General features: G+C 44.5%; 2 protein-coding genes across 9 annotated transcripts; one reads left to right on the top strand and one right to left on the bottom strand.

The window, feature by feature from the left end:
* Positions 1 to 301: 301 nt before the first annotated feature.
* recql (RecQ like helicase) lies at positions 302 to 18,692 on the bottom strand. 7 transcript variants are annotated; one of them, XM_004083117.3, is made up of 17 exons: positions 18,583 to 18,692; positions 18,216 to 18,491; positions 18,053 to 18,137; positions 17,921 to 17,977; positions 16,564 to 16,797; positions 16,299 to 16,478; positions 16,127 to 16,233; positions 13,835 to 14,033; positions 13,577 to 13,743; positions 13,408 to 13,489; positions 12,957 to 13,105; positions 9,942 to 10,059; positions 9,681 to 9,819; positions 9,514 to 9,605; positions 9,215 to 9,431; positions 7,498 to 7,627; positions 302 to 1,052 (listed from the first exon to the last, which is right to left on the bottom strand). In XM_004083117.3, exons 4-17 carry the CDS (start codon positions 17,937 to 17,939, stop codon positions 477 to 479), a joined length of 2,409 nt encoding a protein of 802 aa, XP_004083165.1. In that variant the 5' UTR covers positions 17,940 to 17,977; positions 18,053 to 18,137; positions 18,216 to 18,491; positions 18,583 to 18,692; the 3' UTR covers positions 302 to 476. The 7 variants fall into 7 exon arrangements, with proteins under 7 accessions (XP_004083165.1, XP_011489332.1, XP_011489330.1 ...); XM_011491030.2 differs by having other exon boundaries at positions 18,061 to 18,137; XM_011491028.2 differs by having other exon boundaries at positions 18,061 to 18,218; positions 18,303 to 18,491.
* Positions 18,624 to 25,907, top strand: golt1b (golgi transport 1B). Of its 2 annotated transcripts, none has more exons than XM_004082999.4 (5): positions 18,624 to 18,859; positions 22,728 to 22,819; positions 22,977 to 23,155; positions 23,251 to 23,332; positions 25,433 to 25,907. In XM_004082999.4, exons 1-5 carry the CDS (start codon positions 18,835 to 18,837, stop codon positions 25,469 to 25,471), a joined length of 417 nt encoding a protein of 138 aa, XP_004083047.1. In that variant the 5' UTR covers positions 18,624 to 18,834; the 3' UTR covers positions 25,472 to 25,907. The 2 variants fall into 2 exon arrangements, with proteins under 2 accessions (XP_004083047.1, XP_004083048.1); XM_004083000.4 differs by lacking the exon at positions 25,433 to 25,907 and adding an exon at positions 23,477 to 23,969.

Here is a 25,907-nt window from a genome sequence, read left to right as displayed (position 1 = left end):
AACTGCATTGTTCATTAGTTTCTGATAGTTGACTCCTTGTCAGACATTATCCCTTACGTAACAGAGACTCTGCAGCCAATCAGAATTGAATTTTCACCCAGACCATAGCATACAATACCATCAAACACCAACATTTTGATGTGATATACTATTACAGTGTCATATTGTTCCAATATTATAACCTGTCTTATTTTATTCAGACAAGGGGCACACATGCGCAATTGCACGCACGTTTGCACAATTACACATATTTAATCTCAATCAATTCAAACTGTGGAACAACAAAGAAACTGGACTCAAACACCTAAGACAGCAGATTTTATTCTGGAGTTTTTACAGTCGATCTCTGAGCTGCAGTGACACCAGAGGAGGCGAGAGGCTCTAAACGTAAACCAGCTTCACCACTGACCAATCACCATAAGGCCCCTCCCTCTGAGACCAGAAAAATGTGTCAACAGATCACTGCAGGGCTACCGTCAGTGCTGCTGCAGCCTCCTCCTGCCGCTGACCCGTGTCCACAAGCTGCGGGCTGTCTGGGTGATGCTGGTGCTGCAGGGCAGGCGCAGGCTCCTCAGGGGCCCCCGAATGCAGGACAGCACCCCTGGCTCTTGGGGGGCTCCCAGCTGCTCCAGGGAAGCCTGGTCTATCCTGCGCAGCTGTTGGCTGTAGAACTTCCTGAGGTGGCAGAGCTCTTCTGCCGCCGTCTCAGAGATGATTGAGGCCTGTGACGGACAGTTGGACGTAGCAGGGGTGGGGGCAGAACTCCTAGCAGGGGCTCTGGGGGTTCCTTTTCTTCTGGAGGGGGTTTTGTTTTTGGAACCAGATTTGATTTTATGCATGCCTGGTCCCTGACCATCTAGTGCTCTCAAGTCCAGATGCATGGTGGGATATGGCAGACCCGCCCCCTTTGATGGTCTGCACGCCCCCTGGATGTGATCTTTTTGGCTGCTGGGCTGAAGGTCTTGTTTCCTGGTCATGTTCATCTGCTCCTTCAGTACTTTCTGTTTGGCGTGGGGCCCCTTCACCTCACTGGATTCTGCAGCCGACAGATCCTGCAACCAGGAAACGGCATCTTAGTCTGTGTGTGTGTGTGTGTGTGTGTGTGTGAGGGGGGGGGGGTGTCAGGAGCCCCTTCCTCTTTTGCCAGTGGGTAAAAGAGTGAAAATGTTAGTAACAGGATAGGTATGCACCCCCCCCCCCTTCTCCAACAGACACCATAAAAACAGATCAGTCATTGAAAAGGGAGTTAAAGGTGCTAGACGGTTTACCCCCCCACACATGGGTTTGAGACACAGAACCAGAGAAGAAATCCGATTTCAGCCTTTCTGCTGCATCTCAATAATTCTGATCAGTCTGGATCAATACTAATCGATGATCAATACTATATTATTATATTATCTGCTGTACTACATAATATATGATCAATGCCGATCATTGGTTAATAATGATCATCCTGTGAAGCAGTTTGAAGGAAGCAGAAATCTGAATTGTTTCACCGTCTGTCAATAGATGCTGGTTAGGCAGAAGATCTGCTCTGGTTCTGCGTTTAGGAGCATAGCTAAGCTTATGAGTGAGTATATGTGTGTGTAGGCATGAGTACTTGTGTATGCATGCATGAGTATGTGTGTGTATGCATGCATGAGTATGTGTGTGTATGCATGAGTACGTGTGTATGCATGCATGAGTGTATGTGTGTTTATGTATGCATGAGTATGTGTGTGTAGACATGAGTGCGTGTGTGTGTGCATGCATGAATGTGTGTGCGTGTATGCATGCATGCATGAGTGTGTGTGTGTATGCATAAGTATGTGTGTGTGTATGCATGAGTATGTGTGTATGCATGCATGAGTGTATGTGTGTTTAAGTATGAATGTGTGTGTATGCATGCATGCATGAGTGTGTGTGTATGCATGCATTAGTGTGTGTGTATATGCATGCATTAGTGTGTGTGTGTATGCATGCATTAGTGTATGTATTCTTGAGTGTGTGTGTGTGTGTATGCATGCATGACTGTGTGTGTGTATGCATGCATGCATGAGTGTGTATGCATGCATGCATTAGTGTGTGTGTGTATGCATGCATTAGTGTATGTATTCTTGAGTGTGTGTGTGTATGCATGCATGACTGTGTGTGTGTATGCATGCATGCATGAGTGTGTATGCATGCATGCATGAGTGTGCGTGTGTGTATGCATGCATGACTGTGTATGTGTATGCATGAGTGTGTGTGTGCATGAGTGTGTGTGTGCATGCGTGAGTGTGTGTGTGCATGCATGAGTGTATGTGCTCGTGCATGAGTGTGTGTGCATGTTACGTTTCTGTCTGAGTGCCTCCATGCTGCTGCTGTGCCTCATGAACTGAACGCATCTCGTTTCCAGATGAACCCAGAAGCAGCAAACAGACAGAAGAATGGATCTCGTGTTTCTGATGTGGATCAGAACCACGAGCGTTGGCCCGGTGTGCATGGCAGTGATTGGAGCAGAGGATAGAATGACAACTGTACTTTCTGGACTGGTCTTCAAGGTGTGTGTGGGGGGGCTACAGCAGCTCTGTCTTGACTTTCTTGGCCTCAGGGGATTCTCCAGAGCTCTGAACTGACCTCGGGCCTCGAACACCTTTTACCTGCAGGTCATTAATGAGAGTTTTCATGAGCGGGAACAGGACAGCAGTGACCCCGCCCCCCTCCAGCTTTAGCTGGACTTTGGTTCTTTAGAATAGCTCAGCAACTAGGGTTCTTCTGCTATTTTTGTGGATCAGAGTGAAGAACACTTCCTAAAGAACCAGGATCAGTTAAGTGATCCGAGTTCACAAACACCTACAGAAAGTTCCTTTGTGAGCATCAGCCTGAATGGGTTTTCTATGAGACAAAAGCAGATAATGGTGACGTTTTGTTTTCCTGAACCTAAAAGTCATCAGGTCAGCAAGTTCTGGAGTTTAAACCATAAAGAACAGAAGTCTTCCCAGAGCAACAAACTAGATCTAGAGTTAGAAAAGAATATCAGCCAGCGATGGTAATGAGATGTTTGTTAATAAAACTAACAGGTCAGTAAAGTCTAGAACAATTACAGAGTTTTGCCAAACACTCAAAAATATTTGCACAGGATGAGCATACACTACACTCATGCCGTTGTTCCTCCATGTGCGATGTTGGTGTGTATTGTGCAGTTGGGTTGGGTTTGTGTGTTGTTGGTACGAGTCCTGCGGATTTTAGGGTTTTTCACGTATGTAGAAGGTTGTTGAGAGATGTGGCCGCATCCTAAAGAGAGAGCAGGTGTGTCTTGCAGTTACCTTGAGACTCGTACGGTCACCTTAGGGGACATCAAGAAAATGGAACGTACCATTGTCGTGTGTGGGAAGTGTACTGTGAAGTATTTGTAAGGCTACTGGAAGTCACGGGTGATGCTGTTGTACGGTGGCCTTACACCACACTAGCCATCAGAGAGGTGTGCGCACTGGCTCCTGTGCACAGATGCTACACACAAAGGTGTAGGTGCCTGTAACGGGCCCGTACGGTGTCCACAAAAACTGCACTATGATTGTCTCATTTCCTAATTTCTAACAGTCCGACCGCACGTAAGGAGTGTGCATGCATCACATGAACAGCACCTACAGGCTCCTAGTGCAATCTGCAGGATTTGAGGGGGTTGACAAAAAGACAAATCCGTATAACTCGCCTGCGTCTCACCTCAATCCCCCTTTTGTGTTGTTTAACTGTCACCCGCAGCACGCCCGTAGAAAATAACATGCATGAAGATTTTCACCCCACAGGTTCAAGTGGTCTATAACCCTGATATTTTCTGCAGGCCACCTGCATGTTCTGCAGAGATTTGCCCATTTTTACACACAGAGAAAAATCAAATCAAACTTTATTTATAAAATAGCGCTTCTCATGCATTTTGCGCAGCTCGAAGCGCTTTAACATTTAAAACAAAAATAAACAATATTACAGTAAAAACCCAACCCACCCTTACCCCTCCCCTCCGTTAAAACAGACGACCCATGACCCCCACGTACAGTGCATAATGACTATGTAACTTCAAAAAGAAATGTAAGGCTTTGCTCTGCTGTGAGGAAACGGTATTAGTGAATCTCTTCATACCAGGAGCCAGCTTGGCCATAGGAACATCGCCACAGCGACCACCCAGACTGGGACAGCAACGGGGTCCACTTCCTAGCCTTGAAGTTGCAAAGTTAGACTCCAGCTGCCCCAGCAAGGGCGACAACTGCAGCAACAACCACCGACCAAGCCGGCAAGCCCTGGAAGAAAAGATCCCCACAAGAAACACTGGGGCTAAAATCATGATAAGATGCTAAAATTAAAGACATAAGATGTAGATAAAAACTTAAAACTGAGAATGAAATGTATAAAATGAAATAAATAAATAAAATAACCTATACTAAAACTAATAGAATAAATTAGCAGTTAAAATCAACTTAAAGCGAAATTAAAAAGGTGGGTCTGGAGCCTCTTCTTAAAAACCGCTACGGTCAGGGCTGTTGTGACCAAAGCCTAAGGTGTACATAAGCCGACCCCTTCATCACAACAACCTAATCAGAGAAAAAGAGGAAGGCGATTTTTGAAAGACCTTCCAGACTGTCACTAGATACCAAAGCTGTCTTTTTCCCCGCCCTTCCTGGAGGGAAGTTTGCCTAACAAATAGGAGATCATGACAGAGGCATTGGGTACACCAACCAACCTTCCAGGCCAGCTGTCCCAGTCTGCCTGCTGCAAGATGAGCTGGATGCCTCAGGAGCAAAGAAGAGCCTCTGTCACCGAGTGTTAAGCCCTCAGTTTGACCCCTTTTAGGCCGGTTTTACGCCCAGATTCATGTTCTGTGTTTACAAGGGTGTAAGTGGAAACTCCAGGGGCCTGTTGCACAAAAGTAGAATTAAGACATCGGGGATAAATGACTGAGCTGAGCTCAATGAATCCAAAACATGTGCGTCCAGGCTTAATTGGTTGCACAAAGACCAAGCCAGGATGAGCAGACACGGATTCATCAAGCCAGGTGGAACCAATCCTGGATAGGTGCGCGCTCACGGCTCACTCAAACAGACCCCTCCACAGATCACAGATAAACTGATTTACCATGGCAACTAGAGCCGCGTACCTTTCCCCGTCGGAAGCACAAATCCTCATGGAGGCATACGAGGAGGTAAAAGATATAATTAAGAAGAAAGGCAACACCACCACAGTGATAAAGCACACTCAAGATTTTTTTAAATTAAATTACCAGCCAATTAATTTTATGAAAATGTAACTTGTCATTTCAACCAGAAAATGTTATGTTTGTTAATCTTACGTGAATGAATCATGTCGATCGTACATAAAAATAATCCATTTAAAAGTTACTAATTTCAATCATGTTGATCCAACATGATACCATTAAATTGGATACATTAGTAATCGCAAGGAATTGTGGGATTCCATTTTCTTTGTCTATCTGGGCAGATTGGGGTCTAAGTGTGAGTTTTTGTCCATGGGTTTTATTGTCTAGCTGTTTTACTCTGTTTTAACTAGTGATTTAAACTGATATGTTTTATTTCTTTTCTGCACCATGAGTTAGAGTGTGGGAGAGGATGATGACCAAACCCTTTGTGCGGTAAAATGTTCATGTAACTTAAAACAGAATTTGCATTATTTGAGCTCCTGTCTTGTGAAGTGGGACTTTGCTGCGTATTTAATGTCTTTGATGTGAAAATTAAAAGACCCATTGGTTGAAACTTTGGAAAACCTTATCATTGTCAGATGTATAATTAAAATTAAAGCAAAAAATTAAGTAATATAAACATTAATTGTGTTAGGTAGTCATACAAATTTAAGTTGAATAAACTTAATTTAATGAGGTGTGACCAATTGGAGTGATTCAATTAAGTTGGATCAACTTTTATCCTTTGAGAGTGAGCAACAATATTCATTTAAAGTTGGGTCCAACTGCAGTATTTAGATTGAATCAACTTAAATTTATTAGTTTGAGCCTAAGTACATTGAGTAGGACCAATATGATTCATTTTTGTTCAAGTAACGCTATCTAACCATGTGGAAATCATTTCCATAATTTATTTATGTTCATTCAAAGTGAACGTTTTTTGAGTGTAGTTTACCTGCTTTGTTTTATCCTTATTCAATAAAGGAACATAATGTTACACATTGTGTTTTCATATTTTTAATGGAATGTGTATTTGTTATATGACAGAGTACTAGGGCCCCACTGAGGAAAAAGGATATAGTCATAAATTTATGAGACTGGTTCTTTCTGCAGAAAAGCAACATATTCTTTTTACAGTTTTGATAGTTATGAAAATGTGATACTTCATATTCTGGCACATCAGCATGTCTTCGTTTATGAAACCATACTGAAGTACAATTTCACGAAATGCCCCACATCTGTCATTTTAACAGCTGTCCTCCTTTAAAACAACTGGTTACAATATTATGACTTGTCTTTTTTTCCCTCTGTGGCCCTAATATTCTATCATTTTATATATAGCCTTATAGGCTATGGGAAACTGTAAATTATCTAATGATAGCAACATCATCTAAAACTCATTATTTATACAAAATGATTGAAATTAATGATCACAAACGTTTAAATGACAGTGGGTCTAGTTATATGTGATAAAAATGTATAGTGAGCAGTGAAATAACTATTGGTTTCCATTTGTGGCGACTGCTGACTGATGAGATTAAATAGATCCTGGAATTTAGCCTGGTCTGGAGCAGGCTAGCTCCACAGAATAAATCTCCATGGTAACTTATACCATAACATATCCTCCTGCCCCCTATCCAGCTTTAGTGCAACCGGATTGGGGATCAATTGAGCCAGGATCACCAAGATATCCTGGCTTAATCCCTTATCCTACTTTTGTGCAACAGGCCCCAGCTGACCCAACACCCCAGACTCTAGCCCATCTGTAAACTCCCCATCTTACCCTGCAACCCTCACCTAGAAAGGTATGGACAGCGTGCCCAGCCCCTGGCCAACCCAGCCACTAGCTGGACCCAAAGAGGCTAACCCAACCCAACCCACCCAGGAAGGCTCCAGAGGGTGGTGGACCAGAAAACACAAATGAATATTATTTATACTCCTCTGTTTCTACATGCTTCTGCTGTAAAAAAACAAAAGTTTTTTGTTTGATGCTGGAGGAATATCAACTCAACAACCTTGCTCAACGGAACAGAGCCAGCGTTAACAGGGGCTGCTAAGGCTAAACTGTTACCAACATCTGGGCCACACAAGAAGAGGAACATCCCAGACAGCAGGAAGCTGAAAGCAGAAGAGACTTGCTGGTGTTTGGTACAGAAGACTCAATCTAACGGTCAATGCTGCCTCCTGTATTTCTGGGATTTGATCTTCGGTTTTTAACCTTTAATGTCTTTGGTGTGTACTTTTCAGTGTTCTGAAGTTTCATTTAAAAAGTGCAAGTAAACGTAAAGAACTTTAGTTCTTATATAAAGCTGCGCTAACTTCTCTCCTGAGCGGTGGGGTTTACTCACAGACACGGGCTCTGCTCCTGACATCTTCATCTTCATGGTCAGACTGTGAGCCTGGTTCTTCAGCAGAGGAGCTCTGCGGCCGAGCTTCACGTAGAAGTACGTGGTGTACGGAGTAAAGCTGAAGTCCTCTCTGCACTCATGTCACACACACAAACACACACACACCCTTGATTACTCCTTAAAAATGTTTCTTTTAATAATGAAGGCAATGGTGACCTCGTCATGTGACCTGTTCTGGGTAAGGTTATTGGTTTCTATGTGTTCTTAATGGATAGACTGATAAATGGCGGCATCCTCCCATCTGTCAGGTCATGGTGTCTCTGCCGGGTGCGAGAATTGTCTTTGTTTCCACGTTTCTATGCAAGCTTATGTCAGTTTTTGAGGTCTACATACAAGTGTGGCAACTGAACACTGAAAGCTAAACCAGGTCAAACTTTGACCAATCAGGGACTTAGATTTGGTTGTCATGTATGGGTAGCATCCTTTCCAAAACAAAGAAGTGCCAACTGTTTGTCAATTGATCACAGAGGAGAAATTAATAACTGCGGTTTGTTCCCGGCCACAATTCTAAGACGCCAAGTCCTTCATATATCGGAATAGAGCTGTGATAGAAAAAGCCTGGAGCAAGATTTGCACCAATTTGTCTGTTCGCATCAAGCCTCTTCCAACTGTGAGTACATGCGCTAGTATTGGGTAGTGACAGACCAGTGTGAGCACCGTGTGCTAAAGTAGGCTCAAGAACCCACGTTGAGTGTCCATCTCTCTGTGACACAGTTGGCTGTCCCGCATTAGTCCAAAAAGGGAAAAATAAAAATAGGAATAAAATTAGAGATGCCTGAATTGCACTGCGGCTAGACTGCCGCGCCATATGTAACACTCAAATGGCACGGCAGGACCTCTGATCGCACCTGTACCTTGACTTGTCATTGAAAGTGGCCACCCTTCACGCGTTAATCCCAGTTTAATAGTTTCTGCTTTTGCAGTCTGTCATGTGTTCACTGATGCAGCCCAGGTTCATTCTGCTGACCTTACAGATGTATCAGGAATGACCTGCGTCAATTATGCAACTTTGACGTGATATGTGTGATATTACAGTGAGACATCGATGGCACATGTGAAAAGTCTGTTAGACATACATAGAAAGCCACAAATTTGGGTATGCATCTCACAAAAATCATAAACAAATGTGATCTACATAATAATAACGTATAAACTACGTGAAAGTCGTAAAAACGGTGTAATTCTCAGCCGACCAAAAATGTTGTACAGCTCAAAACCGAATTCACGTAAAGACCCGTTGGCTGAAATCCAAAGGTTTGGACACACCTTCCCATTCATTTGAATGAGAAGTGTGTCCAAACTTCAGGTGTGTCTGTACTGTATGTCCATCACAAATGGATTACGAAAGACCAAAATATCATACGTGGAAAATGCACAAAATGTACATAGTGGCAGAGTTAGTCGGGCTAAGCTATTTGGTATTTGGCCAAGGGTTTTAGTCATCATTCCACTTCGGCCACAACTTTTCATTTTGGTGCGTCCCTACTTTCAGCTCATCAGGTGCGTGAGCGCTGAGGAAGGTAGACGCTTCGGCTCTTTAACATCATTTACCCAAAAGGAAAAAAAGTTTGACCTTCAGGGACTGTCTGACCCGCCAACCCTGTCCCTAAAGAATAACCTGCCTTGTTCTGAACTCAGTTGTCAAAGGCAGCATCACCTCAGGTATCCCTGCAGCAGCAGGAAGACGATCACTGCTTCAGCCTGCCTCCGAGGCAGCTCTGTGGTCTGGATCATCTTCCTGCGCTTGGCCGGGCCTCGCCCTCTCCACGCCTCAACCAGCTTCAGCGGGGTCAGCCTCTCATCCATAGATGTGGCCAGCTCCACAATCTGCACCACCTGCCGTGCATGCTGAGTTACATCCAGGGTGTTGTAGCCTGGAGACAACAGCGAGGGATATAGCAGCGACGGGGGGGTCCGGGGGAGGCATCTCTGATGGAACAGCAGCTGTACACACACCTGCTGGGTGTCGGCAGGTGTCACACATCTGGTTACAGTCTTCATCATCCCACACCTCATCGAAGTGAACTGCCATCAGAGAGCGCCGGCACCTGCCCAACGGATGACACACTTAGGAATTGCTTGGAAGGTGGGGCGGGCGCCATACTTAGAGGGTCCATCGGTACCGGTCCACATTCTGGCAGAAGTCCACCATCTGCAGCAGCTTCTTCTGACCAACGCTCTCCATCACCACCATGGTGCTGATCCGGAAGATGTCCGCAAAGCCAAAGTAGACGATGCAGTCTGCCGGACGGTCGTCTCGACCTTGAGGAGGGGCAGAGGAATGTGACCACCGAACAGCCGGCCCCCCAGAACCACAAACTGGTTCTACAGGGCAGCGGCACAAACCACCCATTCCTGTCCAGGAGCGGTTCCTGTGCACGTACCTGCTCGGCCGCTCTCCTGGTAATAGTTCTCGATGGACTTGCTGATGGTGTGGTGGATGACGAACCTGACGTCGGGTTTGTCGATGCCCATGCCGAACGCCACCGTGGCCACGACAACCTGCAGAGCAGCACAGTCTTTGACACCCCCTCATTCAGAGGACAAACGTGCTCCTCTACACCAGTGTTTTTCAGCACCGTGCTGTTTTTTTCATTCCTACACGGCTCAAACACACCTGGATCTAATGGTCACCTGGGGGGAACAAACAGGTCGCTGTAATTTTTAGTAGCATCAGCAAAAGTAAACTTTGGGATTTCCTTAGCAATAGAGATTTTTTGTTAACCACTCCCACATTAGGAATGCGGTCATATTGTTATGACCATATGTTATGTTGTTTTGTTAGGCTAGAAACAGGGACATATATGTATTAAATGTTCACATTATTCTGGTAAAAAATGTGCGAGCAACATGGAACCTCCACTTTTGCAAGCTTGCCACACTATCACCGCTCTAAATCTACAACTTCTAATTATGGCCCGCAGCAGCAGTCACTGACTGCAAGGACCATATTGTTTTCGCAGTTGGAACGACGACTTCGCCGCCTTTCAGCGAGAATGCGACCCCCGCCGCATGCTCGAAAAGTCACCAAAACGTGCACACACCTGGGATAAATTGCGAATGAATTTTCCACAAAGTCAACGTCACCCCCCCGAAGACGATGACATCACGGCCAGCAATCCCGTCAAAAAAATGAATGGGCCGAAAATCGCGTATGGGGCCGAACAAAATGTACTTCAGAATACAGTTGCGAAACCCAAACACACGTGTTGGGGATATCTCAAAGAAGTTTTGAAATCATTACGGGACGGCCACACGACCTGCGGCCTGGTGGCCATTTTGTTGGGAACTCTGAGAATTGGCGATTTTTGTGTTTTCCCACGATATGGGAAAACGACATTTTTGTTTGAGCGATTTTCACGAAATTGCACACACATGCCACCAGCATCATTCTACAACTACCAAAGAAGTTTCTTTAACCTTTGACCTTGGGAAGAGGCAGCCATCTTGATTTTTTTTTTAAAAAGCACGTTTAGTAACGTATACAAACGAAAACTCGTTCTAGGGATTTTTATCGATCTTCTTGAAACTTCTCGGGCATCAATGGCAAGCTACTGTGGACAAAATGTTGGAATTAGAAGTTGTAGATTTTGAAAGGCGTGCGCGTGGCAAATTCGCAACCGTCGCCGTTTTAGCTAGCTTGCACATATTTTATCGTAATGTTTTGAAAATGAAAATGCGATCCCCTGGCCCACACTGAACAAAATGATGTCACATACGACAAAATCGATAAAGGAATGTGGGCAGGGGAAACAAAAAACGATCGCAAAATAAAGTGCTGACTCTGCAAAATAAAATAAAAAACAGATTTTTTTTTAAGAATCGGCTAACGAAACCCAGATAAATTTGTCGGGTATATCGAAAGAAAGATTTGAAATCATTACGTGATGGCAACATGACCTACGGTTTGGTGGCCATTTTGTGCCAAAATCCGCCATTTTTAGATTTTCGCGTTTTTACACGATATGGAAAAATGAACTTTTTTTCGAACGATTTAGACGAAATTTGACTTGCATGTCCCTAGCGTAAGTCTACAATCACCTCTGGAGTTTCGTCGACCTATGACCTCAGGAAAAGGCGGCCATCTTGAATTTTCTATAAAAAACACCTTTACCAGCGGATTCAAACGTAAACTTGTCGTTGGAATTTTCATCGATTGTCTCGAAACTTTTTGGGCATCAATGGCAAGCTACTGTGGAAAAAATATTGGAATTAAAAGTTGTAGATTTTGAAGGGCGTTCGCGCGGCGAGCTAGCAAAGTGGCGCACTGTTGTGTTTCAATGCACTTCTGTGAAATTTAAATGCATGCATTCATGCCTGAAACTGAATACATTGAAAAACACTGGATATGGACATATAATGAATGTGGGCGTGGCTAGCATAAAACCACTGTTGCTAAGGACAACAAAAAGTTTACTTTTACCGATATGTCTGAAACATCAATCTTTTCGTCCTCCCAAGGGGACCAAAACATAAAATGCTTGCTATGGAGATGAAATCAACAGAAAAGGCGCCATTTTGAAAAAAAGTGGGTTTTTATCAACTTATGACGTATAGCTTTCACCAACGGAGCAATGTGATTTTCTGAGTCAGTCAGTGATGCTGATCGCTATGCTAGCACTTTTAGCCACTTTAGCATAGCTAGCATAGTTGGCATAAGTTGAATCTTCATGAATGTGTTTTTCTGAGTCAGTTGATGATGCTGATCGCTATGCTAGCATTTTTAGCCACATTAGCATAGTTAGCTTAATTAGCATATAATGCTTTGACCAGCCTTGATCAAAGGTGGGCGATGAGGGTGGTGAGGGCGGAGAGTGCGTAGAGTTGGGCGTGGAAGGCGGGTTGCGGCTTTAATTCCAACATTTTTTTCCAAGTAGCCTCCTAATTAAGCTTGAGGAGTTAGGATATCGTAGATCAAAATACATAAGAGGAATTCAAGGTTTAGAAATTCATGATGGTGGCATCCTCCTGAAGTCAAAAGTCAACCAAACTACGGTGGTTAAGTGGTTGTAGACTTAACCTGAGAGTGTTTGTGAAATGTACGCTTTGACAAGTTTCCATTATACCATATTACATTTCACAATTTTCCACAAAATGGTTAACAAGCTATGGGTCCTGTGGCCATCCCATAATAATTTCAAAATTTCTGTAGGAAATTTGTTTTGGTTTCATTATTTGATTTTTGAATTTTTGTTTTAAAGCCCCATAATAGATTTAGCGCCTATTCCATTTTTTGGGACAGCTTCTTTTGTTTTTTCACTGGGTACAAAGGATGTACAAACTTTGGTGAGTGTCACAATTTGTGGCTGGGGTCGGATTTTTGCTCAAAGGTACAGTCAGAGAGAAAAATCGCCAAAAGGATCTGAGGGACAGACTTAGGCAGCGTTCTAGTTACTGACCTGTATCTTGTTGGAGGTCCATTTTCGGTGGACTCTGGACTTGTCTTCCGGGTCCATGTTGGCGTGGTACGGGTACGCCTGGATGCCGCTCTTCTGGAGAGCGGAGGACACGGACTCTGCATCCTTCTGAGAGAAGACGTACACGATCCCTGCAGCAAGAGGGACGGGTATTCCTTTATTTCCACATTTCTTCCTCTAGCATGTAAATTAGTTGGGTAGTGCTTTGGGAGAGTAGCCCCGTCCCCAACAAAAGCTACCAGTGAAACAAACGACCCTACAGTCGCACACACTCAACATGATTTCATCTTAAACCCATCGCCGTGACATCATTTGGTTCTAAATTCACAGCATGCTGGGTCTGTGGCGAGTTGCTTTGTTCACAGGACAGGTGGAATCCATGTTCTGAGATGTTCTGCTGAGGAAAGACGGCACCACATATGTGACCAATTACCTGACTGCTCCTTGTATCTGTTCTTGATCAGAGAGGAAATGTCGCTCAGAGACAAGTCGCTGTCCGAGTCTTTGACACGAACCTGAGCGGGAAAATCTTGTTGGTGAGCACGAATACCAGCGGAACAGGTGTGTGTGTGTGTGTGAATGTGTGTTCGCGGTCCACTCACCTCATAGTAGAGGTTGGCCCGGTTGAAGGAGGCGGTCAGGGTGACGGGCTGCGGCACGCACAGGATTTTCCGGCAGTCCTGCAGGACGCTGCTGGTGGCTGTGGCCGTGAGGCCGAGCAGAGGAACTGATGGAAACTGCCTCTTCAGGATGCCGAGCAGTTTATAATCTGCACAGTGAAAACAACTGTCCAGTTAGACGGAAAGACCGATGGCAGAGGTTCGGCTGAGAGAAGCCGGCCTGGGCTGTGGCGGCCTCACCTGGTCTGAAGTCGTGCCCCCACTGGCTGCAGCAGTGCACTTCGTCCACCGCCATGCGACTCAGCAGCTTGGCCTTGTAAGCCTTCTCCAGACGGGACATCAACAGTTTGCTTTTGGCGATCTTCTCTGGAGTCACATAGACCAGCTTGAAGGGGGCCTTTGGGTCCGTCAGTGCAGCGAGAACCGTTTTTGTGTGCTCCTGAAAATGAAAAACAAAGCTAACTTTGAAGCTACGTTCACAACAGGCATGTGATGCAATAACGCACTAAATGTGGGTTCTTGAACGCAGTGTTGCTACCACTTCTATACAGTTTAGTCAGCCACCAATTGTGCAAGTTCTCCCACTTAAAAAGAGGAAAGCAGCCTTTTCATCATAGGTTTACCTCAACTAAGAGGCAAAATGAAAAAAATAAATCCAGAAAATAATATTTTTTTGATTTTTAAAGAATTTAGTAAATTATGGTGGAAAATAAGTATTTGGTCATGAACAAAAGTTCAACTCAATCCTTAATTATATACCTTTGTTGACAATGACAGCAGTCAAACATTTTCTGTAAGTCCTCACAAGGTTTTCATAAACGGTTGCTGGTGTTTTTGCCCATTCTTCCATGCAGATCTCCTCTAGAGCAGTGATGTTTTGGGGCTGTCGCTAAGCAACACAGACTTTCAACTCCCTCCAAAGATTTTCCATCCAGGACTTTAAAATGCTTTTTGCAATCCACTCATTTGTTACTCGGGCAGATCGTTGTCACGCTGAAAGACCCAGCCACGTTTCATATTCAATGCCCTCACTGATAAATGGAGATTTTCACTCAAAATCTGACGATCAGTTGTCCCGGTCCCTTTGCTAAAGAAACAGCCTACAGGCATGATGCTTCCACCCCCATGCTTTACAGTAGATATGGCGTTCTTTGGATGCATCTCACCACTCTTTCTCCTCCAGACAAGACAAAAAGAATTCTTCCAAAGAAGTCCTATTTTGGTTTCATCTGACCATAGGACATTCTCCCAGTCCTCTTCTGGATCATCCCAATGCTCTCTAGCAAACTTTAGACGGGTCTGCACATGTCCCGGACTTTAGCAGGGGGACAAGTCTGGCACCGCAGGACTTGAGTCCCTGGCAGTGTAGTGAGTTACTGATGGTTGTTACTTTGGTCCCAGCTCTCTGCAGCTCACTCACTAAGTTCCCTGTGTGCTTCTGCGATTTTTGCTCACCAAGCCCCAGATGGAGGGATGGAGATTATTTGTGGTCTTGTATGTCTTCCATTTCCTAATAATTGCTCCCACAGTTGATTTCTTCACAACAAGCTGCTTAACTGTAGCAGATTCAGTCTTTTAGTCTGGTGCAGGTCAACAATTTAGTTTCCGGTGTCCTAAGACAGCTCTTTGGACTTGGAGTTTGGAGTGAGACTGTTTGAGGTTGTGGACAGGTGTCTTTTATATAGATAACCAGTTCAAACAGGTGTCATTAATACAGGTAATGAGTGGAGGACAGAGGATCCTCTACAGAAGAAGTTACAGTTCTGTGAAAAGGACATCATAAACAGAGAGGGGGCTGTCCTCAGAGGCAAAAATCAGAAAGAATAAAAAGGAAAGGTAGCTGACCAAATACTTATTTTCCGCCATAATTTACAAATAAATTCTTTCAAAACCAGACAGTGTGATTTTCTAGATTTATCTTTCTCATTTAGTCTCTCATAGTTGATGTATACCGATGATGAAAATTACAGACCTCTTTAATCTTTTTAAGTGGCAAAGAATTTCGGTTCCCATCTTAAGTAAAAGCTAAGTAGTTCATGTCTCATAACAACAAAACAAGATGCCTTTCGCTGAGATCTTTTAGTTGTTTTGCGTGGTGTAGAGCTGCTCAAAGAGGCTCAGTGGGTGGTGCTGCCAACTAGTGGTCGGAGATTTAAGTAAAAAACAAGAGTCAGCTGCTATAGGATGCTCAAAAATAATTAAATATAGTTTTGACAGCATTTTGAATTGATAAAAGTATCGGCAAATGAAATATTGTGATATATCGCCTAATGGATTTTCTGCACACCCCTATTCTTGAAATGTTTCAGCTTTTCTTTACATGTAAAATGGTATCAGACATCTTTTCAAGGTTTTCAAGCAGCTTCAAGGACTTTTCTCCTTCATGATCTTTTCGTAGATGAAAACATGGCACCACTGTTCAAAACTCTTTATCTCACACACATCTGCAGGGAAAAATGCAGCAGCTTCCAGGGAAAGTTCTGTGACATTTCTCCAAGTGAGTGACAGGCGGCTCAGCAGAAGGGGGCATACCTTTCCACTGGAGGCGTTCAGAGCGGCTGCCGGCACTTGCAGCGAGCGCAGGAGCAGCAGCTGGTCCTCCATCAGGGACACCAGCGGCGAGACGACCAGCGTGAACCCTGCAGCAGGAAAACAAATGTGACACGACCCAAAGTGCACGTGAGTGCAGGTGGGAGTTCTGTACCCTCAGAGCACACTGCAGGCAGCTGGTAGCACAGACTTTTGCCCCGGCCTGTGGGCATCACCAGGAAGACGTCCCTGCCCTCCATGGTCAGGTTGATGGCTCTGAGCTGCAGCGGCCTGAAGGCAGACAGGTGGAAGGAGGTCCTCAGGTGTTGGTCCACCGCTGCAGACCAGGGGAACTCTGCCCGGTGAGGGACAGCCCTTTACTGGTTAGTCTCTTTTAAAAAAACAAGCCTGTTAGCCTCATTGCACCCCCCGCCCCATACCTGCTTCATCGTACCGCTGCATCTCCTGCTGGCTCATCACGGGCTCTGACGCCAAAGACTTTGAGGAAGCCGAGGATGAGGAGGATGACTGTGCTGCCTCACAGGCGTCCTCCAGCCGCTGCAGCAGCTCTTCCTTCCGAGTCGTAAGCTCCGCCTGCTTCTCCAGGAGCTCCGAGATCTGGACCTGCAGCAGCTGCAGCTCTTCCTCCACCGAGTCCAGCTCCGCCTGCACATCTGAGCCAAAAACACCATCTTCAAGATCCACACCTTCATCCCTGCAGTGCCCTCCAGAAACTCTCCACTAAAACAACTGGAGACAGTTCTGCTGCACACAGGTCCGGAGTCCTGACCCTCATAGGGTTCTGAAATATGCAGCCCAGATTCTGCGAGGATGGGAGGTGGAGCTACTGCACTGAAGTGAGAGTCTGGTCTGCCTGAACGCTGCTTCTCAGATTTAATGAGGTCATTAAAGAGGAGCCAGCTCCCCCTGAAGACCCACCGACTCACACCAGCTGAGGTTAGAGGCCTCTGAGGACCGCTCCTCTTCAGTTTGTGATGTCAGCCTCCTCCTCTCCTGCACCCCCGAGGATAAGCTCTTCTCCAAAACAACAGCAGCTCTTCGAGTACTGCTTTTTCTGCACTTTAGGATTAAAACCGGATTAAAGCATTTGCAGCTGGAAATGGGAGCTGAAGCTCTGGAGAGGCCGCAGGTGATGAAGACTGAGAAACTCAAACTGATTTGTAGAAGCGGGCTGTTAAAAAGCAGGTGAACGGTTGGTGTATTTACATGAAACCATAAGTACTGATCCACTTGGAGGGTAAGGCAAAGGTACTGATCTGCAGCAGAACATCTCAACACACCTGTGGATCTCAGCTGGAGACTGCAGGACTGTCTGCAGTGGAGCTTTAGACATGCATTGTACGTATGCAAGAGTGTGTTTGGAAGATGTTTCACCAAAACTACAAGGATGAGGATCAAAACGTCTTCTAGATTAGTGTTTTCCCAACCCTGGTCCTCGGGGCACACTGTCCTGAGCAGGGTAGGATTGAAAAAATGCAGGAGAGTGTTCCCCAAGGACCAGGGTTGGGAAAACACTGATCTAGATGATCCGTTAAAGTCTGGTTACCCTGAAAACCAAAATCCATGACCTACATTAAAGGAGGATCTTCACAGACATATCCACCAATCATTTTCCATGGAGTATAGTGCTGGTTAGTTGACTAGTTACCAAGCTGGAAGTACAAGCTCCCAAAGACCTGAACATGTTATGAAGATCCAAAGGATGGTGAAACACGATGTTCCCAGAGAACTCACAGACATCTGAAACTAAACTCAGCTTCAGAACTGAAGGCTTACCTGTGGATCCAGCATCCATGCCTGCCGAAACGGGTCAGCCTTCACAGCTGCAGCGTCCTGCAGAAACACTCAGTCATTCTTTGGTGTCCTTGCAGCAGCAGCAGTCTTCCAGGTACATAAGGTACTGATCACCTGCACACCTGATTGCCAGCGGTTACCTGTCCCCCTTGGTTCTTAGAGACCTGTGCAAGCTTTGCTCCTGGGTCCTGGACTCCACCTTCAGAACCAAACAAAAGTGAAACCAGTGGACTTCAGAACTCCTGAGGCTCCGCCTCCGCCTTGTAAAAAGCTGCACCTGCTTTGGTTAAAAGTTTCAGTTAGCCTTCGTAAATAGCGGTTTCTCCGAAGAACGATGACGCATCAAAGGACTCAAACATCATACGTGCAGAAAGAGTCGCTCCAAGGAACGTCCCGCGACAAACTGGATCATCCACTGACCAGGAATCCCGTTACTATAGACTATAGAACACAACACGAGGGCAGAGGCGGGACTGTGCGATTTTTATCCCTGGATTGGGTCTGACAGGCTGTCGCCCCTCTTGTTCAATATTGAGAATCTAAAGTTGTTTGTCTGCAAGACAAGGAGCAGGGTTAATTAAACAGAAATACTTTCACTTGTTTAAAACACGCAAGTATCAAGTGAGCAATAAGGGACGTCACACCATAGAAAAGAAACTTTCTGTTTTATGTCTGCGCAGGCGCGTGAGACAGGTGCCGTGTGGTCACTCTGCGGACGGAGGTCTGAGACCGGCGGACCGCGGCTGCTTTGAACGTCACTCGATCGTTCCGGAAGTAGACTTGCCGAGCAGAAGTGTTTCCGGAAGACGTGGCTGTTGGTGCTGTGGAGCAGTGGCAGCCGTCACAGGCTTTAGGAGGCTTCAGCGCGGTCCTGCCCCACACCGACCGGCCTCAAGATGATTTCACTAACGGACTCCCAGAGTAAGAGCCGGGTGAGGGGGTCCGGGGGGCTGTCAACCCTGGAGCTGGTTGTGTGACAGGGGAAACTACTGTGTGTGTGGGTGGGGAGTGTGGGTTTGTGGTTTGTGTGTTTCGGTGTGTGTGTGTGTGTGTGTGTGTGTGTGTGTGTGTGTGTGTGTGTGTGTGTGTGTGTGTGTGTGTGTGTGTGTGTGTGTGTGTGTGTGTGAGAGATCTTCACTGTGCTTCCCCTCCCAAAGATCGGACAGTTCAACAGCTGTCCTGATCTTCAATGATCCAGCAGAGAATGCAGAGACATCAGTCCAGTCTGGTTCCTTCTTGTCTTGTCCACCGTCATGTCATGTCAGTTTTGGTAGCTGGGTGTCAAGTGCAGACCAGTAACAGTAGAACTTTATGACTTTTTGGAGAAGAAGCTAAGTTCACACGTCTACATGCTTTTGTGTCTGACCATTTAAAAACCTCTTCGTGGTCAGTGAGGAGCTCCACGGCTAGCAGGCGTTGCGCTGAAAGTTCTCCCACTGTCCAGCTGTGGAGTGACCGACTGTATCTGAGAACGGGACGGAGCGATGGTGACGTCACCCATAGGAACTGGTTTACTTTTGGCTCCAATTAAATCAGGTCAAAGGAAGTTGCTATTTTTCTGCGATACGGACGCCGCCATGTTGGAACCAGAAATGTTCAGTAAGCAGTGATTGGTCCGAGTCGGTCTGTGTCGACGTGTCCATGGCAACCACTCATCAATCAAGAATGAGCTTGTTGGAAGGCCACACCCCTACCACTTGAAAGCGGCCTACCTGAAATCTGTCTAACGTTCAATGCAAGACCACCTACTTTTATTGAGTCGTCTGATTGGTAGTTTGTAGCTTAAATAACCTAAATGAATGATTATCAAGAACATGCTAAAACATATCAGAGCAAGAATTATTAAACTGACCAATTTAATGACCTTTCATTCATTCATTCATTCATTCATTCATTCATTCATTCATTCATTCATTCATTCATTCATTCATTCATTTATCTTCTAAACCCGTTTGTCCCTTTCCCGGTTACGCGGCTGCTGGAGCCTATCCTGGCCGAAGGCAGGGGACATCCTGGACAGGTCACCAGTCTGTCGCAGGACCACAAACACAATCCCCTGCACTCTCCCATTCACACCCAGAGACAATTTGTGTCTGAAATCCCGCCCTAATCCCAAACTACTAAAAAAGTGCAGCACTGTGTCGTAGTGTGCTAACAACTTTTTTTTTAATCGGCATATATGACGTCATCGATTTCACTAAGTCAAATATCTAATTAAAGTTAGTGTTTTGCGACGATTATTTATGAGTCCACTGTTTTTCTGAAAGATATAAACGTTGATGGTAAAAAAAAAAAACATTTGAAGACATTTATTTGGTAAAAAATGATCCAACGCAATGCATTGTGGTCTATATTAGCAGATCTAGTGAGCATCGATACACAGTGGTTTTTTTGCAGAGAGTTCTGGGAAATTTCCGATTTTGGAATTGTAGATTCGGACAGCACTACACAATGGCGAACGCTTTATATAGTGCACTATAGGGGTTAGGGTTGGAATTCGGACATACCATTAGAGCAGGGTGTTTCAAACAGGCCCTGATAAAACACTGAGTAGTTAGGAATATGAAAGATCATATAATACTTTTTTCTTTGTGTTTATTTGATTCTATTAAAGACATTTTGATAAGAATGACGGTACCGCGATTTAGCCGTAGCTACACCTCTGCTTTTGGAAAAGTCCTGTCCCTTAAACTGTCTCCACCAATCATTCTTGGAGGGTTAATCACACGTCATCAGTCTGACCAATCAGAAGTGGTTAAAGTCCTCACTTCCGGGTTCTGATTCTGCTCATAAAGTCTCAGTTCTAATAAAAATACCAGCTAAAGCTCATATTTAGCGGTGTAGCTTTCCACAGAATCCGGTATCAGACCGTGGAACAAGTGAACAAAACAACGAACCTCTGCGACGAGAGTCTTTCTGCCATCTGCGGCCATTTTTGCACTACATCTCCCATAAGGCATTGGGTTCAAGTGACAGCGTCTCAGCGTAAAATGTGTCTTCCCTTTTAAACGCCTTGAAACCACAACAAACACACATCAAACATTTTTTAAAATCTTCTTGATGAAATCAGAGGTCAGCAGTTTAGTTCTCCTTCAAGGTTTGTGTTAGTTAACAGCCAAACATCCCAGAGTTTGGTCCAAGTCATCTTTCTAACTGAAACACTTTTCTATTAACGTCTGGATTATTTTATATGTTAACTTTAAGAGGAAATAATAACGTTTAAGAAACAGGATTAAGGTGAAGTGGCCAACAGACACAATTAAACTAAAGTTAAAAAATTTAATCATCTAAAAAGATATGAAACATTTTTGTTAAAGTTTTCAAAGACTTCATTTTTGATTAAGACTAAAGAAAAACTAATAAAACTTCAACATGTTCACTTTTTGTGTAGCTACAGAAAACATAAATATAATGTTAGTCTTTTTGTGTAACATGTATCAAACATATTTTGATCATAAAATTGTTCAAAATTACAGTTGCTTATAAAGTAACATTGAAATAAATAAAAAAAAGAAATCACAATTTAGAAAAAATATATTTGTTTTTTTGTGAGGTTACATAAAATGGCATGTTAGTAAAATTATGGAAAAAAAACAACTACCAGGGTAAAATGTCAAATAATTTAGTTGAAATTTATTACAGAAAACTAACTTAACTTTTATTACATCTTTTAGAAAAAACAGCTGCAAATTCCAGCTTTTTCTGCCACAATTAACACCAAAATGCACTTGAGATTGTGGACGGACTGTGCATCAATACAGACTGTAGAGTTTCTCCTTCTTTAATTTTTGGATGCTGGTGTGCCGCGGGATTTTTGTCAAGAATAAAGTGTGCCTTGGCTCCAGAAAGGTTGAAAAACACTGCTTTAAGGCCCGTTCACACCAGGACGAATTTCGCCGAAGTTTAACGCCTCGTGACTAAACAAAGGGCACCAATGAGAGTGTGCACACCGACACGAAAAAACGCCACGCGTCAAAAAAAAAAAACGCCTCGGGTTCGTTTTTTTTTTTCGATGCGTCGCGTCGAAATCTATTCGACCAATGAAAATGGCGCTTTTACACACGTGTCCCCAGAGGAAACCCACACATGCACGAGGAGAACACGACTGAGTCAAATATGTTTATTTCTCAATAGAAGTCTATGGGATTTTGGCTTCTTAAGGCCTGTTCACACCGGGACGAATTTCGCCGGCGATTTTCGCCGACGTTTAACGCCTCATGACTAAACAAAGGGCACCAATGTGAATGTGCACACAGACGCGAAAAAACGCCACGCGGTTGGAGCAACTGGTGCTTGAAATATTCATGTTTTCTTTTTATCATTCTGACAAGCGCGTAAATACTTGCTCTCTTCTTCTGAGTGAAAAGCGACTTTAAGAAGCGTAAAGTTGCGCAGCGCCACCTTGTGTACAGGAGTATTTCTGTTTACATTAAGCGCCATCTAATGTCAGGGAATGAAATTGCATGTTCGCTCGGCTCATCATCAGCGAAAATCGCCTGAGTGTGAACACAAAAAACGTGGCGAAAAACGCTGGCAAATAACGCCTGGCGAATATTCATCCCGGTGTGTACGGGCCTTTAGAGTCAGCAGGTACTTCCTGTTTGGAATGCTAAGGGGGAGGGGCCACTCAGTCCAGTTATTATAAACAGTCATTGGGATTGATGCATCTTTGTTTTGATTGAACTGAATAACAGAGCTTGGTGTTGATGTCATGTTTTTGGATTTGGTGCTGGGATGGGAGGGGGTTATCCTCTGTAGCATGTTCATGATGGGGGTGTCTGTCCTGCAGAGATCGGGATGGGGCTGACAGGCTTCGGTGTGTTCTTCCTGTTCTTCGGGATGGTCCTGTTCTTTGACAAAGCTCTCCTGGCCATTGGAAACGTGAGTGATGCTCCTCCACTGCTGAGGGTTTAGACCCCCTCGCGCTGAAGTTCTGCTGCTTGTTGACCCGCTAATGCTTCATTAACAAGTTGATCTTCACAGCTGGGGAGTCCATGTGTGTGAGAAGCTCATCTTCCTGTACCTTTACTTTCTGCAGATCCTGTTTGTCGCTGGACTTGCCTTCGTCATCGGGCTGGAGAGAACTTTTCGCTTCTTCTTCCAGAAGCACAAGATGAAGGCCACCGGTTTCTTCCTGGGGGGGGTCTTTGTGGTTCTGATCGGCTGGCCCATCATTGGAGTGGTGCTGGAGATCTATGGGTTCTTTCTGCTCTTCAGGTATGTGCAGTGATTAGATTCATCTGCAGGAATCCTGGTTTAAGCAGAAATGGTCTACAGAGCCCCGCCTGCCCTTCATTCCCCTTTGTCCACAGGGGTTTCTTCCCGGTGGTTGTGGGCTTCATCAGGAGAATACCGGTCCTGGGCTCCATCCTTAACCTGCCCTTCATCAGTGCGGTGAGTCCTCGTCAGCTCTGCAGCATGGCTCTCTGCCTTGGCTCTTCAAATCAGCAGTGATCTCCACACGCCAGCGCGACTGATGGAGAAATGCTTTCTGGGAGCTTGGTTTTACGCTGAAGCTGTCTCTGTTGTCTCTTAAAGCCTCCCTAAGGCTCTCAGGACAACCACAGCCTCTGCTGGTTCTCCCCTGCATGCTGCTCGCGCCTGACCCAGATGGGGGCTCTCCTCATGGACGCTCTACTTCAGGAGGGAGGGCCTTTTAACTTGTTTGGAAAAGATTCATGAAAATTCATGAATGTTCAGTGTTCTTGATCATGAAGAGAAGCGTTTAAAATCAGAAAGCAGTTCCTGGCATGTCAGAGAGGCAGTATGCAGGACTGAGGCGCAGATGATCCCCAGGACTACAGAAGACTGTGGATCAGGCTGAGGATGCATGAAGACTGAGCTGAACAGGGAAGCTCTTGTTCCTCACAGGGTTCTCTGACTGAACCACAGACATGCCTTGACTTTGGACGGAAATGTTTGATGAAGAACTCTTTTGGAAAGCAAAGAATTAGAAATTTTCCAACAAAGACCAAAAAAGTGTTTGAAGCCTTTATGTTCTGAAAAAATAAAATTTCTAACTCTTCTCCAACTCCTCTCTGACTAGTCTCTTAATTGTTTCTAACTATTCTCTGACTGGTCATTGATTTGTGTCCAACTTTTTTCTGACTAGTCTCTTAATTATCTCTAACTCTTCACAGACTCGTCTATGATTTGTCTAACTTTTTTCTGACTAGTCTCTTATTTGTCTCTAACTCTTCTCTGACTGGTCATTGATTTGTGTCCAACTTTTTTCTGACTAGTCTCTTAATTATCTCTAACTCTTCACAGACTCGTCTATGATTTGTCTCTAACTTTTTTCTGACTAGTCTCTTATTTGTCTCTGACTCTTCTCTGACTAGTGTCGGATTTGTCTCCGACTCTTCTCAGACTAGTCTCTTATTTGTCTCTAACTCTTCTCTGACTAGTGTCTGATTTGTCTCCGACTCTTCTCTGACTAGTTCTGATTTGTCTCTAACTCTTCTCAGACTAGTCTCTGATTTGTCTCCAACTCCTCTCTGACTAGTCTCTGATTTGTCTCCAACTCTTCTCTGACTAGTCTCTGATTTGTCTCTAACTTTTCTCAAACTAGTCTCTGATTTGTCTCTAACTCTTCTCAGACTATTCTTTGATTTGTCTCCAACTTCTCTCTGACTAGTCTCTGATTTGTCTCCAACTCTTCTCTGACTAGTCTCTGATTTGTCTCTAACTTTTCTCAAACTAGTCTCTGATTTGTCTCTAACTCTTCTCAGACTATTCTTTGATTTGTCTCTAGCTCTTCTCAGACTAGTCTCTGATTTGTCTCTAACTTTTTTCTGACTAGTCTCGGATTTGTCTAACTCTTCTCTGACTAGTCTCTTAATTTTTTCAAACTCTTCTCTGACTAGTCTCTGATTTGTCTCTAACTCTTCTCAGACTAGTCTCTGATTTGTCTCCAAATTTGCTTCTACGTACAGAATGTGTGTTGAAAGTTAAACCAGTTTAACTTTAAACAATTAGGGACTCAGATTTGGTAGTGACGTATGTAGTCCCTTTTTATTCACTGAAGGGCTAACCGTTTAAAATTTGAAAATGGAAAATAAGAGAATAACTGCAGTTTGGAATTCTATGACACCAAGTCTTTCATTTAGTGCAAAAGAGCTGTGAAAGAAAAAGCCTGGAGCAAGATTAGTGAGATTTGCACCTTTCACACCAAGCTTCTTCCAATTGTCGGTGGTAGACATGCACTAGTAAACAATAGAAAAATAAGAAGTCCCTCCCTGTTTTTCCAGTGTGAACACAGGGGCTATATTTGGTTTAAGAATGCGCATTAAGCTTGAACGTGCAGCGCATTCCTGGTGTGTTCATAGCTTTACTCCTCTCTAACTCATCTCAAAGGTTTTCCAAGAGAGATGGCGGGGGAAGTTCTTTTGGGTTCTGTGACACGGGACACCTTTAAATTGTTATAGCTCAGCAAAGAGTCTGACCTCCTGGTGTTTGGTATGAGGGCTGATCGTTGCTCTCATTCTGTTTCAGTATGTGGACAAAGTGGGCGAGAGCAGCTCCATGGTGTAGAACCAAGCTTGGTTACCTGGGAAATGGCTGCAGGGAACCCTTCCAACCTTCTGCTGGGTCCTAAATGGAGATGAAGACTGATTGTTCTGTCGGACTCCACAAGCAGGACCCCCCCCAAGCCCAGCCAGCTCTGTGTTTCATCTTGACATCCAGTTCTCGCTCCCAAAGAACGGAGAGCATTTCCTTTGTTACAGTCATTTTTGTTCTGCTGAAAAACTCTGTATGAATCATGTGATGGATCTCAGACGCTGCTGATGCAACCACCGATGGGGCTCCTGAGCTCTGCTGGGCTCACAAATGCAGAAGCACGGAAGGTGGGAGGAGCCAGAGGAGCCCTTGTTTTTTGTTGACTCTAGACACCACTACACCTGAACCTGTGCGTCTGTGCTAATCCTTTTATAAACTGCAGAATTCATAAAGAACTTTTGTTCTAAAA

Source organism: Oryzias latipes, chromosome 23, assembly GCF_002234675.1.
Source record: "Oryzias latipes chromosome 23, ASM223467v1".
In the NCBI taxonomy this organism is placed as follows: domain Eukaryota; kingdom Metazoa; phylum Chordata; class Actinopteri; order Beloniformes; family Adrianichthyidae; genus Oryzias; species Oryzias latipes.
This window is presented reverse-complemented; position numbering and strand designations above follow the sequence as displayed.

What these genes read in the sequence shown, in the direction of transcription:
- recql (XM_023952110.1), bottom strand. An exon ending in GCAGCGGTACGATGAAGCAG is followed by an intron (nt 16,479 to 16,563) that starts GTATGGGGCGGG and finishes CTCACCGGGCAG; the next exon opens with AGTTCCCCTGGTCTGCAGCG. An exon ending in CAGATACAAGGAGCAGTCAG is followed by an intron (nt 13,106 to 13,407) that starts GTAATTGGTCAC and finishes CTCTTGCTGCAG; the next exon opens with GGATCGTGTACGTCTTCTCT.
- golt1b (XM_004082999.4), top strand. Translation starts at nt 18,835, where the DNA reads ATGATTTCACTAACGGACTCCCAGA. An exon ending in CTCTCCTGGCCATTGGAAAC is followed by an intron (nt 22,820 to 22,976) that starts GTGAGTGATGCT and finishes TACTTTCTGCAG; the next exon opens with ATCCTGTTTGTCGCTGGACT. An exon ending in ACCTGCCCTTCATCAGTGCG is followed by an intron (nt 23,333 to 25,432) that starts GTGAGTCCTCGT and finishes ATTCTGTTTCAG; the next exon opens with TATGTGGACAAAGTGGGCGA.